This window comes from Osmia bicornis, chromosome 8 (genome assembly GCF_907164935.1).
Source record: "Osmia bicornis bicornis chromosome 8, iOsmBic2.1, whole genome shotgun sequence".
NCBI lineage: Eukaryota > Metazoa > Arthropoda > Insecta > Hymenoptera > Megachilidae > Osmia > Osmia bicornis.
The window spans coordinates 10,094,565-10,109,918 of NC_060223.1; the positions used below are offsets into that span (position 1 = coordinate 10,094,565).

Consider the following 15,354-nt stretch of genomic DNA (forward strand, 5'->3'; position numbering starts at 1 on the left):
GAAGCAACTATATATCTCTAACGTATACCTTCACTTTTGATCCGCGTCCATCCGAAGACCTAAGACCTTGCTCTCTAGAATCGTTAATATTCGAATCGTCGTTTTGATTTTTTCGTGGCGATGCTGGAGAGTCCTGCGCGAACGTTAAGAAAAGCAAATTGAAAAAATATAACTGTAAATATAAAGATTTATAAGATACTTACCTCAGTTGTAGTCTCAGACTTTCTGCCACTCTTTTTAAATCTCTGTCTAAGCCCGGTTTCAGACCTACGTCTTTCTCTTTCCTGTTTACGTTTCTCTAAATACTCTGGTGGCGCTGAGTGTTGCTTCTTCGCCGATCCTCTATCCGCTAAAGCATCATCTATAATAGTTTCGTTAGAATTATATATTCTATGTCAATTAAATGAGTTCTCATACACACCTTCTGGCTGGGTCTGACCAAGTTGTAAAACTAATTGTCGCGCGTGCAATGGTATCTCCGCGTTATAGTTTTCAAGAATTACCCTTTTTATTAGCAATGTCCATTCTCTTTTTTGCTCCAAGTTTCGTGCCTAATACAGATAAGGACAGTACAGTCAATTACAATTAACGAATGTATCAATAACAAAGCGACGCGTTTTACCTGCAACGTGTATTGCAATCGAGGATTATCAAATGGAATCACATGAAAGCTAAGAGACTCTCCTGGTATGCTCTCAATGAGCATTAAGTTTGAACACTGTAAACATAAAATTATAAAACGATTCAGTATTTGTTATACCGTTACTGTTTATTCAGAAAAGGGGATGTACCATGATGTGAGCTTTATAGACTAGAAGTCCATCCTCCTTTTTCTTGGTGAGCAGGAGCATACGATCAAACAAGAAAACGTGCCTAGGAGCTTTAGCTCCTCGAATTCTGAATCGTCCTTCCGCCACCAGTTCTCCACTCGTAGTTAAATCTGGACCAGACCAGCCATACAGAAGCGACTGAATCTCTTGAACACGCACCGCGTGCTCGTGTCGTCGTTTCATAGCGTTAATATGCCTCGCGATCCCAGTCATCGCAGCGAGAGCTGCCTCGATCGCTTTGCTTCCTTCAGCCTCGTTTTCTCGTAACTCGCAATCCGCGCCGTACTCTTTCGACAAGTTCTATAAATTGAAACGATATTCAGATTGATACGAAGACTTACAAGTTCTCCTGTCGACGTATAATCACCTCCAGAAGTAAATGATACTTAAGAATCCTTTGAACAGGCTTAAGAAGAAAGGATCCAAGAGGTAAGGCGTGTCCTAGCGCAGCTTGTCTTTCTCGAAACGCGTTTGCAGTCTCTTCTTGACCCATTAGATCAGTCAAAACAGAAACTGTCCTGAAATGAACTGCATTAATTTCAAGCTGAAATTTAAGGCTACTAAAATGCATTGGTATTGATAAATAGTTGACTGAAATTTTAATCAAGATACATTATCGTTTGACGTTGTTTAGTTTACCTTGGGTAATTGGTACAGTATTCTGTGTACACTTTGAACCCTGAGTTATGCTTTATAAATGTGTTTGCCACGCAAACAGGATCCAAACCACATTTTTCAATTTCTTTCAGGAACTCTCTGAAATTCAATCGAATTGTTTAATATAATCCAGCGTGAAAGGAAAGTATCCTCTAACTAATTTACCTATTGAATTCAAATATATCCTCGATATTACTAAATAAGTCACTCAGCTGCATTTGATGCACGAACGATGCCGGATCGTTTCTCCAATATATAAGGTAACCCTGGAAAACCAACGAATTGAATTTTGTCCTATAAATCAACAGGAAAAGACCTAGATCAGACAAAGATATACCTGAATTACTTGTCGCAGATGTTCCACGTATATTGCTTCAGTGTCAACTATTTCTAAAAGTACCCTTTCCATAGGGTTTCGATGGGGATCACAGTAACGTGGCCTGTGACACGGTGAACCTGCTTCCACACCGTTTCTTCTTTGCCCAGTGTCATCGTTTCCTATTCGACAATTGGTCTCTGATACCGTCACTACTCCACTGTCTCCAGAACCTGTTCAAATTATTCATTCCGATTACCCAATAAATTATTTCATCAACTTTTAAAGAACCTGTGGAAATATTTTAGAAATTCGTTTCCTCGTGGATCAACCGAGGCAGATTTCAAGGACTAAGACTTTCTCTCCGCTGTAGCGTAATCAACAGCAACGACAGTAATGATAGCAGCGGTGGCAATAAACTTCTCTCTCGGCATTCCGTGGTCATCGTTAAGGAAAACGTTACTACCGCTTGAATAGCGGTTGCACGAGCGAATGGGTGCACTTTGGAAGGCCTGATAGCGATTAAAAATGTTTCGCTTTCGTTTCGCGAGAATACTTTTTACTTGCAGCAAGTTTTTCTAATCTCACTGGTCGCAATAGCAGGAAGATGAAATGAAAACTCAACGAGAGATGAAGAAATTGAGCAAAGCAAACAGAGGCTCACCTTGAGAGCTGGCACAAGTGTCTGCCAGAGACTCGACGGACGTCAAATAAGGATTGCTGGTGCAAGCGTTCCCCTGGTTACTGCACCCGCTGGAGGAAGTGCTGGACGCGACTGAACTCCCTGACAACGGTCTTCCAGCGTTTCTGCATCGTCTGTTGTACCTAAGCGGCGTGAGTCCATTGCTCTCCCGTCTGTAAGGTTTCTCCTCGATTCTGCTGCACTCGTTTCGTTCCTCTTTACGACTAGTCTCCAGAGTCTGGAAGGCATTATTCTCTTTCTCAACTAGCACGAAATCCTCTTCCACCACCACTTCCACGTTGCTCTCCGCCACCGGCTGCTCGTTCATCGTGTTCTCCTGCTGTGATTTCGCTAATTCCGGATAGAACGAGCCGAATATGGAGCCACGATGGGACACCAGGCTTAGACGCTTCTGCAGAACCGGTGGTATGTTGCAGGACGATGGAAGGACTACGTGATCGGGGTAGCCATTGCCGCTACGGGCGAGCTCGTCGAACATGCCCAGGAGCTGGGACACCAGGTCCGTGCTGGTTCCTGGAACGAGAACAGCGAACAAGGTTATCGATGGGTGGAAATTCTATTCTCTTTCGGAAGGCCACGTTGCACCCAAGTGGGTTATTATTATTCCCTTTGGTACAAACCCACCCAAATTCGCGTACATTGGAGGTATTGCAAGAAGAGCTTTCGTTTGTTACCGATATCAGAGGGTGATGCACAGTGTCTGGTTAGGAAACACCGTGTGCTTTTACTTGCACGCTTCGCGAAACATAACAATATCGTATAAACAAACGAGCTGCCCTGATGGTTCCCAATTCCCCGTGAAGCCAGACGAGGAGCACCCTGGGTCCAATGAACCTGTCCACGTTCACGCTAACACAAGCAGGCTTTTTTTGCATTTTCCATGCTGCAGCTGTGATCCGATGAGAAAGTTGCGAGTAAAAGTGTACACAGATGATGCTTCGTTCTTTCGAACGATTCAGTCGGACTCGTTTTTCACGGTAATTCAAATAAATTTTTAACTTTTGCGATGAAATTTCAAATCTCGAAAGAGGTAGATCATTTCTGATTGGTATACAGAAGAAAACCGAGGATCGGAGGAAGTTATTCTTCGGAGATTCGCAGCTGTCGGAATATAAATGCAAGCAGCGTTCATAAAGAACGCGCAAAGAAAGCAAAGTATATTTTTGCACGGTGAGATTTATCGATCGGCCAATTTGCTGCCAGTCATTTACAACCGCAAGCAGAAAGCAAAACACTTGTTACTTCTTTCATTTTTCTTTCGTCTCTTCGGACTTTCATAAATAACAAAACTCATCGTGAATGGGTTAATTTAAATGGACAGAGGAAGAGGACTGAAGGATGAGGTGGAACGTTCGAGATAGCAAAGTAAATAACAGTATCTTCGGAAAATGTACGGAGGCTGGGATGATCGCGAAAAGCTAAGCATTGGCTCGATTCCTCTCCCTTCTTTTCTTTCTCGTCTCCGCTGCTTTCCGCTTTGCTCTGCTTCGCTCATTGCTGGCCATATGCGTTCCTCTTCGATCGCGATGTTGCACTTGGCTGGAAGTCGGCTAATAATAGAACGGGACCAACTTTCGTCTTGGCTTCGCGTGCATCAGCTCGGTTTCCTCGCGCCTCGCGGCTGTCACGTCCTGGACCGATGACACGGTTCGGACTTTTACCCGGCAACCAATTGACCAGCTTCGTGTTTACTTATTCGTCCTCTTTCGCCGTCCTCTTCGTGGGAAATGTCGGAAATCGTTCGAGTCTGCTACCAATCAGCCCCCCTCTGGGTACGTTGAACTTTGATGCCACGAGGAACCGCCAGCCAGGCTGACATTCGTACGGTTTTTCTCATGAACCAGCAGCAAAGGAATCTTTGATTATTTTTCCATAAAGAACTTACAGTTTTTATACAATTTTACAACCCCTTTCTTTTTTTCCAAATTGATATCAAATTGATATGGTAACACTTTCCGTGTTTCGAAATCAGCTGATACAATACCTGAAGATTATACCACGATGAGCTGGCTCGATTAATTAACCGTGTATAAATTAAAACGCAACAGGCTGTCGAGTTACATGCAAATCGAAAGCACGAGTTTCCCAGCGATAATCATTTTCACCGGCCAGAAAGGACATCAATGCGAGTTTGTTAGTCATCGTCCGTTGTCATTCCCGTTGCAACATCCAACGATGTTGTTGTTGCTGCTGCGTTGACTCACAGCAACGTGGCAGGCATACAGAAACCAGCCACTCGAGACCTTTCAATGCTCGTGCCTATTACTTTTCGTCAATGAACCGACGTTTCCCTTTCTTTCGACCCCTCGATCGCTATTTTTGCCGTCGATCGTTCGACCAAACTCGACGGCGCCAATCCGTTTTTCCTATGGGTCGTTCAACTCGTTTCGTCATCTATAAACTCTGACGCGATTTGATCACATAAAAGTATCACAAAATAGCACTCACGGCATACCAATTTCAAGCTTCAAGTTTAACAAAAACGACTACATAAAGGATTCGTTGATATTCTCGATACAAAATGGCTGCTTCTTTGTTGGAACGCACCATTAGCAAATACACAATTTCCAATCGTTCACGGAGGACCAGCCATTTTGTACGAAGAATTTCAACGAAACCTTTATGTAGTCATTTTCGTCAGACTTTAAGCTTTAAATTGATATATCGTAAATGCTATTTTGCGATACTTTTCTGTCATGAATTCGTAGAAAATGAGTACTATCTTCGCGATCGTAAATGCTCTACTTAAAAGACCGCTTGGTCTTGAAAGAAAATGGCAAGCCCATGAAATCATTGTTAAATCATGGGCTTTCTTCGTACGTAGAATGTTAAAAAGAATGCATTCCGATTTCCCCTCCGTTAGTCACGTAAATGGTCCGGTTAGGAACACGTGTGGTGTTTGTTTTACGGTGTCCAGGTGCGAGCCTCGCTCATAGAAACCTAGAATCTCTCGCTTCTGCTTGCATCACGACTGAATCGATCCTACGTAAGCGAATAAAACGAAATATGGTTGATATTTCATGATCCATACAAAATGTATTAATTTCATTCGACGGCTAATCAAAAGAATTTCGTTTTCCCTAAGATTAAAAAATCAAGCTGCGACATGTGTTCGATAACCGGAAAGAGAACCAGGTCTGCTACGATTTAATATTAGACTTGGCTAGCTGAGTTGATAAAAATAATCTAGCATATACCGAAGAACCTTCTTTTTGATATTGAAAAAGTATGCATTAGTCGATCGTAGGCTAATTCCGGTGATTAAAAGCGAAGCAGTGCCTTCTGTTTAATAGACTATTATTAGACTCGTTAGAAAGAGTCTGTCTAAGCTCTGGTAAATTATATCTTCCAGGAAATGAATGTTTCATTTTCAGTTTCACTCTGAAATTTCAAGATTTTAACAGTTTGGAAGGCTTCTGTTACAAGCTGAAAGGGTCGATAACCGGCTGATTCGTTAAATCATTAAAAGGACCCACGAAGCATAGAGTTCCGTAAAAGAAGATCAATTAACGAGGCGTTAAGTAGGCGATGGAGAAAGCGTTAACCGAAGGGATATTAGAAGACGATAGAAAAAAGGATCTCCTCATCGATTCGAGAATCCGACAGACTAGCTAATTAGTCGGATTCGAAATGATTCGAATGCAAATGGGTTAACGCGGCAAGTTGTGGTAATGGTTCATGGTAGACTTAATGCTGGTTGCTCACGCACGTTGAGACGTTAAGGCAAGGCTCGTGATTTAAACACGAACACCATAAACTGTCCAGTTATCGTCGCGTTCCTATCGGTCGCCGTTGCGCTATCGCCGGCATGTTCCACGCGATTCGCCCGATTATTTCGCCCCCTCGAGGAAATACGAGCCCGAATCGTGACTTTCCCTTCGCGAGCTTCGACGCTGTTATCGCGGCCGCGATGTAGCCGGAAACTCTGTTTTACTCGTTCGCCAGGCGCGGATAGTTCCGAGTTTACGAGGCCATCTCGATCGCAGTCAGCTAGATCCTTTTTCCTTTTAGAAAGGCACGATTTCCTACGATTTTCATGGCATCAAAGTTACGATACATCAATTTACACCTTCAAGTTTATTGAAAACGTTTGTGAACGCAGCCGAGTTCTCGCAGCGTCATGCAAATTGTATTTTCACAGCCGAGCTGTTCACCTTTTCACTCGGCAGACTGTTAGATGCTGCCAGTGTTGAACGTCCAAGCATCTCCTAACGCGTTCAATCTTTTTCCATGAGTCATTCGAATTCCTCCGCATTCTTCCTTCACCGTCATCATCTCGACGACCCCGTCCCGGCCGCGTATTTATTAATCACCGTCAAACATCGGCTAAAAACAATTTCTTCAACTTTCTGTTTTAACTGGCGAGTCAGGTGCCGTTCCGAAATCATTGAGAAACCGATAAATTATCTCGGATATAACCACTTTCGAGTCGTTGGAAAATTTACCATGAGTTCGGGCAATTTTTCTTCGGCGTTGGCCGTGTTCCAAATGTATCTCGAGTCGAGGGAAAAAGAAGCTGATAAAAGCCGCGAAACGCGTCACGTAGAGACGAATGCCGGAAAAGAGGAGAAAACCGGCGAAGAATCAGAAAAGGTAAGATCGTATTCGAGTCACGTAGCGGGAACGAGCAGTAAGTAAGTACAAGGATCACGTTGCGCCAACGTGAGACTCCTTCGCTCCGGAATTCCAGGCTTGCCCTCTTTTGTAACCCCTTATCTGTTCCTGGAGATGCACCCGGAAACAGTCTTTACCCACCGGGACGCGCATTCCGGCTCGTACATTCCGAAGGATAATGCTACGTCAAAAGTGTCCACTCGTCGCCGCTCGAGTGGCCGTTATACCTGTTCCAGGTGTGTTCACCCGCTACGAATGACCAACCGAACCGGACTCTCTCTCTCTCTCTCTCTCTCTCTCGGGGGTCCTAAAGTTTCGCCTGGGTGGTATTCGAAAATAATTTCAACGAACGAGACGAATTATCAATGCAAACGAGACTTTGCACCGATTCCACTTGAGCGATAAAATGATTCATTGGGAGAATCATACTTTGATGGTGTCCCTTGTGGGAAGTGCGATACATCGTTTCCTGTTAACAACGCCATCAAAGTCCATCGTTAAGTAGCCCATTTAGAATTGGTGAGTGGAAAAACAAGTACATAGCCCCAGACCGAGTTGAATTTCACAAAGCGATTATCATCGTGAAAGATAAAGCTTATCGCTGGACGGATCCATTGTTTTTAATTGCCAATGGAAGAAATCGGGTTATCGTTGTTCAAAGATTGAAACGGCTGTGTTTTTGTATCGGTACAAGATTCGCGCAATTGCGTAATGGACGAAATAACATTTTACGCGTGTGACATCACGAATTCGTGGAACGCGATCCATGCAAATTCATCGGAAACACCTTGCAACGATAAACTTTCTCAGCCACCTGATCCCTGACTCGTCGGATATCATAAAACAAAGCGCTACTCGATTCAACTCACCTCGACGGATTCCCTTCAAATTTCCATAAGAACCACCTTCGAACGATTAACCCACACCGGTTGACACTAGAAAAACAACACCCACGACGATCCACTTGAGTATCTTTTACACACCGCGCAAATCCAACGGAACAGTCGCGATATCCCAAGGTGAAGGCGCACAATCCGATTGCACTTTCATTGAAATCGATTACTCAGCAAGATCCAAGAAACGGCCCGTTAAAAATGCAATTTCAACGATCGATTCGTGCACGACCGAGTGTCGAAGCAAATGCACGTAATCGATGGTTGTTGGAAAGGCTGGCAGGAAGCAATTGATTCGAGCAACGAGCTTCAATTGCGTGTACCGTGCTCGAGATCACTATTATTCCAACGGCTGATCGTCGTTTCATGGAAAACAAACTTGTGCAACGCAAGGAACAGTCTCGATTACTTTGCTGGATATGTCGCAAACTTGCCGAAACCTCTTTCTATCGAATCGGCGCGGCGGCGCGTTTCGATTCGAGTAGAAGCCTGTTGCACGCGAGTAGACGCACTGATACACGCGTTCGAAGACAACGGGGATACAGGTAGAAGGAATAGCCTTCGTCGGTCGAGCAACAGGTAGACACTGTGGAGAGAGGCGAAGATGGGAATGGAACGAGCCTACCACTCGGATAGACGGATCCGAATGCCGACCAGCGGGACTGCTATGCTCCGCTCTTTAGGCTCTCTGCACAACGGCACGACAATGGGACTGACGTTTCACTTCCGGTTAACGTTATCGCTTTGTGTACTCGGTGTGGGACGATGTGGGACGGGTTCTGATAACGAGCACATTTTTCTAGCAGCTTCGTTTTCGAACGATTGCGCTAATTGTTGATTTAGATGATAAAAAGAGCTCTGTTATTTAAGAGCTCCGTTTCGCGAGAATTGTTCAATTTCTTCGTAACGGAGTTTACGAAATCTAGGAGAGAAGTTATCTGTGCTCTCTTATCGTGCTTATTAATCATTCAACGAGCGTAACGTGGTTGCATTGAAATGGAAAGAAGGTATCGCGCAATTGTACGTAACGGGAAGGTTAACAAATTGTCCGCAACCGAGGATGTCACAGATCGACTCGAATTACGATTATCCTGTAATCTGTCTGTGCAAGTGTCGGACCGCGTCGAGACTTAACGTCTCTCTTTCAACAATTATGTAACCGGCGTTTTTGTTCACCGACGCAGCGAGAAAACTTTTCCAAGTCGCTTGAAAATCTGATGAAATTTTCTTCGTCGCTACCTTTCAGATCCCTATCTTACTTTAATAGAAAGCAAACACGCCCGGTCACGTATGCGAACTCTCTTAATTGAATTTCTCACTGGCCTGTTACACTGCCATTACCTAGAGTAATAAAACGGAGCCTAGTTTTTCTATGTTACGATCACGAAATTACACGAATAATTAACCTCCGGTCGCAAGGCGATTATTTTAATTTACCAACGAAACGTTTTCACGTTCTGGTAAATTATAAAAGAAACCTCTTTCATAATTCCTAGAACGCTACGATATATCAATCTAGAAGCTAAGTACCAGATTTTTTTATCAATTCTTCAAACGAACCTCTCGAGGACTAAATTCGTTCGTTCCACGAGGAACAGAGTAGTCGATTGTTAAATATTTTTTGTTCTTCTTAATATTTGTGACTTAAAATTTCGAGTTAGAAGATATCGAATGTTCGTTGGTCAGCACTGGATTCAAAGAACGGACGATAAAAAGATTAGAGGGGTGCCCGGGTCAGTGTTCTTGTTGTGAATGAAGCCGTACTCGAGCAGAATCGTAGTGGGGATACTTCAATCATCGCAATGAATTACAACGAGCCAGTCACCGAGAGTGACTCACTACGTGGCTGTGCTCTAGGCGCTACAGTACGATAAAGCCTCTTTTTCTTAACCTCCTCGTGGCGAAGGAATTCGTGCTAAGGCACCTCGATGGATCCTCGATGGATCCATTATGAATCATCGCGGAGGTTAAAATCATCTTCAATCGCGAGACTTTCGACCGATTGAACCGGTGAACCCTGAGGTAACGGAGTCTCTGGTGTTTTTAATCGATGGTTCGCCGCTTCAAGTTCAACACTCTTCTAGAGATTTAATGAATTCGAGTCCAGCCAGTTTCCCACAGAGTTGAAATAACTAATCTGGAATTAGAATTCTCTAGCTGCGAGGAATGAATTTTTGAAAAGTAGGACTCGCCGAGTTCTCAGCAAGATTCTAAGCTACTTTGTCCTCCATTGAATGCTAATTTCGGCATATCGGGTACCGTAATGAAATTCGAGGGCGGAATTTCCAGAGTTAGTTGACAGTCGTGAAAAAAAAATCAGATTCCACGTGAGTTAGGTTCTAAGTACTCTTCGTCTATGAGTTTCTTTACTTTTTCTTTTTTTTTCTTTTTTTGTAAGGGGCGCTCTCTTCGCATACCGTGCCAATTATTCGTTGCACGGAAGTTCCACGGCCTGGCGTGAGAGATTGATGCAAGTCGATGCACTGTGCGTATGTTTTATTCATACCTTTCACCGGGACCGATAAGAAAATTATATTTAAACCGGCGCCCCGTAACGTCGCGGGAAAAGAGAAAACTGACTCTCGATCCCTCCTCCTTAATTCCGACCAGTTCGAAATAAATTAGGATTAAAAGCATTTGAAGATTTTTACGAAAGAATTTCGATAAAGCAACCAACGGCAATCGTAGGTTTTCTATTTTTCTTATTATTATTCCGAGTGGAAGGAAGCCGTGGCGAGGGCTTTGCTCCCGATTCGTCGCGGTAACTTTCTCGGCGCGGAATGAAAACGCTTCGCGAGTGCATGGGAAGCGTGTAACACGCGTTGCGCGGCCGCGATCTGTGCAACTAATTAGCGATCGTGGGCATGGATCAGAGGAGTGTACGAGTTATTATCCCCAGGAAAGTTCGATTCCACGAATTGATCGTGAAAGTATGTCCTATTGATCTATTCCTCTCAGATGAAACGAGATTATTTTTCTACCCGCCTTTCTCGTACAACCGCTATCGTTCAAATAAAATTCTCTTAATCGTAATAGAAATCGGTAATGTATGCCATTGTAACCGTAACGGGGGGTCGTTTCTCGTTGAATCAGCATCGATTACGAAACGTTCGTGACTCGATTGTGCAGAGAATAACGCGAACTTTGCCACGTTGAACGATGTTGCATTAAAATTCTACCAGAACAGTCATAATAGCGCGACAAAGCGTCGAGATAAGGCACTGCCAAGGTCTGAACGATTCTATGATTAACACGGAACAATGAGTCGTAAATCCCTTTATCACAGCATGCGATCTACTCGCTTTAGAAGATGACTACTTTTTGCAAGACGCACACGTTGCGTCGGCACTGAAACGCGTTAATTAAGTTAATTTCAATTGAAACGTGCAAATAAACGTTTTCGTAAGACTCCTAATGGCGCGAAGAAAAAAGGAATTTGGATGGATTTATCGGACGTCGAATATTACACGTTGTAACAGTTCCACGGTAGTTTTCACGGGTCGTGCTAATAAAGTATCTCGTTCGCGTGGTTATACTGTTATTTACGAGTATTATTTAACGCCGCCGCTGCGAAATGGATATGAAACTATAATTTTGCATCGTTTAGTCGACGTTCTCGATCGCTGGCCAGCGGAGGCGTGTTCCGCCTCGGCTCGATTCCGCTCGCGTGAAAATGCTCCGCGGGTATATTTATAACCGTGCTGGATATACTTTCCACACTGGAGACCTATCGTCGAAACACCCCCTGACCCTCGACCCACTCGAAACTGGTGCACCAAACGGTTTCGAGTTGGTCGAAACTCGAATTCGGTGAAATTCATTAGTCGATCGATCATTTCGTAACGAGGAGGTGCACCCGAGTTTCACCTCGTTCCTGCAAGAGGAATCTCGCGATGACGATTCTTTTCCCGTTTTAATCTTGGCGCCAGCCACGAAGTAGGCCGCCGTACCTACCAGCGAGAGGGTTTGCCTTTCAGCGACGCTATTAAAGTGGAAATTTGTCGAGAAATCTCCAGGGAGGTTGCGTGAAATCACGAAGTAACATAGCGATCCTGTGCAAACGGCGCAAGCTGATTACGGAATTGATATTCCAGGCGTGAAACGATCGCTTACAAGCGGGCCGAATCGGCGAGGAATCCCTCGGTTCGAACCTGTTAACCGAAGTCCGGACAGGTTCGCATAACCGAACGCAGGGACGGGGCCGATCGTTGACGTGTTAGCTCGTAGCTTCTCCCAGAAACCGTGGCAGCGCCGGCACAGATCGGAGCGGAAAAATGCGCGCGGAATAATGCGTGCAGCAGGACGGCGCCAGTGCTCGGCGCCCGGCGTCCATCTCCTTTCCTCTTCGACGACTCGCGGTGAAGAGCGTCGATCGTCTGGACTTCTCCAGAGTGGGGAGTGGCGCCGTTCAGGGAGGATAAAAAGGAGGGAGAGAGTGGAAGGGGTACGGATAGAACAGTGATTACAGAGTCCCTCTTTTACCACACCTCGCCAATCGTAAATGAAAAGGCACAATTTTCGCTCCCTTCGATTCTATTCTTTTAGAAATCAGTCAAAATCAGTATGTCCGGTCCTTTTTTATCTCTATTCACCGTATTGAATAAGAATTCAGATAAAGAAGACGAAGAAGTATGAAAATAGAAGATGAAATGGTAAAAGGAAAGATAAGAGAGAAGAAATAAGAGAGGTGAGAAAATGATGGAGACGCAGGGAAAAAGGAAATAGACGAAGGAAACAGGAATAGCGAGCTAGAAAAGATGGAGGAATAATTGAGAATAAGTGAAAAAAATCAGCATTCTTTCATTTCAAGATAGGCATAATCGTTTTACTCAACAATAATGTTCACTGTAAAGATGGAGTTGTGTAACGATTAGGTCACTTTAAATTTCGAAAGCATTAGAGCGTGGGTGAGACGATCCTCTCGTAGGAATTAAATGGGTTCAATGAAGATAAGATAAATTTGAAGGGACCTTCGCGGCCGAGATACGAAAATTCTTCTAAGAATAGCTTCTCTAATCAAAGTCAAGTTCACTCGATGACAAGATAGCCAAGAAATTCAGACAATTTTCTTACTTTTAGGGGGAAAAAAAAAGAATTTTCATTGTTAATCCACGTACCATTATCACCGTGTAACTTAATACCGTTTCAAGTGGAAACAAGCTTTCAAGGAGTCGTAAAGAAAAGTAACAAAGTGACTTAAGACATCCCATAACAAACACAAATTACCAACATAAATTAAATTCACGAGATATTAACTACCCGTTTACCCAACGTTTCGTATACAACTTTCTACTTAGAACAAGAACACCCCACGAAACCGATGTACACTGTCTCCTTATTTCACCGCGTATCGTCTGAAAACTTTCCACCGATTTCAAAAGGAATCGTCGACCGAGGAGAACCTAAATCCAACAATCCCGTACACATTATGAAAAGTAAAAAGCAGAAAGTGGCGGCAACGATTGGGAAATTCGTCTGTTCCGGCTATCGAGCAACACGATCGCGCATACCAATTCGAAGACCAGAAGCGTTTTACGAGCCGATGGAGATCTGTCAAGGGAAAGGGCTCGTCACTTTCACCGCGATAATCGTACTTGGACATAATTGACTCCAGGATGCATCGCGAATAAAAGAGGATGGGTGACGACGAAAATAACTCTCGATTCGATTTTTTTATCCGTCTTCTCGCCATTGGTTTCCAAAAAAGGACACAAAAGGTACCCACAGCAGAGGAGGCGTGTCGTTAACCCACAATTTTTAAAAGCCGGTCACCTCTTTCCACCTGAATACCCGTCCGACAAGTAGACCGTCTTTCCCCTGCAGGCGCAACACACCAACCGAGCTGCTCTTTTCAACGAGGGGGTCTAAAGTGTCCTCGGATGTCGAAGAAATTTTTATAGATTTCCTAGAAATATTCTAGCGAATCTGTGTCGCTAATGTTAACCTCGAGACGATAGATGATCACTTTAGAAACACTCTGTATATTGTATTCTGCCAGGCAATTACGCGAATAATATACATATGAAAAGTTCGTCGAAGGCAGCTGGCAGGAAGGCGAATCGTTCGAAGGGAAACGAGAGAATTTATTAGGGGCTCGTTCCGGGTATTTATTAAATATTCCAGTTAGAAGCTGGCTGGACAGCGCGAGCAGTAAAAATTGCATTCGAACGGACGCGACGTTTCTAATTGCCGTATTTATTGAACGTAACGTCGAAAGTGCTGAAAGACCCATTGACAAGTAACCAGGGTATTCGTGAATTCCTGCTAACAAGCGGGAATAACTGAGTACGTGCTGTTTAAAACGATTCGAAGGGATCATAATTCAACTAATAGGTAATGTACTTGGATAAATAATTTATTTTAAAAGGTTGCATTTCAGCAATCCCGTTGTTTCATCTTCCAATTAGCGGAGTATTGCGTTCAACGATTGATCTTTCTCACAGAGAACGATCGATATGCAAAATTCGACATTAGCCGAAGAGCGTGATCAATCGGCGCGCTTAATTAGCAGCTCGGGTATTAGCAATCCTAATTGCTATTCTTCCGGAACGATCGTATCTAAGAATACGCCCTTCGCGAATCGATAGATTGTGCTTCCGTTAAAATTAAATCGTTCCTTTCAACGAAATGTCCTTTACGCTTCGTGCATTCAGCAGCGGACAGCGTGAATTCTAATGTGAGAAATCACTTTCATCGCTGTTCCTTCGCGATGAATTGAAGAAAAAAATGACGGGAGAGAAAGAGAAAGAGCGGGTGTCTCTTAGAGGACATGAACCTTCACGTAACGAGGCGATCAAATTACCTGCAGTGAGAAACTGCTTAGGATAATTTCATTGGCGATCAATTTTCTATTTCCCTTCTGGCGAAGGTACACTGAACCCTGCCTTTCTTTTTTCAAAAACGAGCTATACAATTCCTCTGCAACAAAACGTTCGCGTTGTTAGTTAACCGACCTAGGTCTTTTACGAATCTAATTATCGATGATACAATAGTTTCGCAACGAAGGTTCATTGAAAAAGGCCAACGATTATCCTTCGTTATCGGCGCGCGTTGTCCTGGGGAAGTCGATGGAAAAACAGGGATGGGCAAACGGTGCAATTCAATTGTTCCAGCAACGAGTTAATTGCAAAACAAACGCGGTAATTCCGCGTAAATGAGTGCCTCTGCTTTCTATAACAATCGCGATATAATTGCACCTACGTGAAAATTTTTTTCCTTCATCGAGGTCGAGGATGATAAATGTAATTCTAATAGATCGTATCGAAGACGATGAATATTTCTGATTGTCAAAAATTTCTATGGTGCAACTTTGTATGCACAGCTGAACAGCTGCGTTTGATT

General features: G+C 43.7%; 1 protein-coding gene across 8 annotated transcripts in view; it reads right to left on the minus strand.

Annotated features, from left to right (window-relative positions):
• Positions 1 to 15,354, minus strand: part of LOC114877640 — a 45,912-nt gene that overhangs the window by 17,348 nt on the left and 13,210 nt on the right. For 6 of the 8 annotated variants that reach the window (XR_003789611.2, XR_003789610.2, XR_003789609.2 and 3 more), the window contains exons 2-11: positions 2,468 to 3,019; positions 1,825 to 2,036; positions 1,653 to 1,753; positions 1,470 to 1,586; positions 1,198 to 1,348; positions 792 to 1,130; positions 623 to 718; positions 422 to 551; positions 204 to 361; positions 29 to 133 (exon numbers count right to left, since the gene is read on the minus strand). Coding sequence is in view for 4 of the 8 variants with exons in the window: in XM_046286890.1 (XP_046142846.1) it covers positions 29 to 133; positions 204 to 361; positions 422 to 551; positions 623 to 718; positions 792 to 1,130; positions 1,198 to 1,348; positions 1,470 to 1,586; positions 1,653 to 1,753; positions 1,825 to 2,036; positions 2,468 to 3,019 (1,961 nt within the window). In the remaining 4 variants the exon portion in view is untranslated. Of the gene's footprint in view, positions 1 to 28; positions 134 to 203; positions 362 to 421; positions 552 to 622; positions 719 to 791; positions 1,131 to 1,197; positions 1,349 to 1,469; positions 1,587 to 1,652; positions 1,754 to 1,824; positions 2,037 to 2,467; positions 3,020 to 7,989; positions 8,653 to 15,354 lie in introns of those variants that run through there. The other 2 variants (XM_029190483.2, XM_029190482.2) reach the window with 2 other exon arrangements.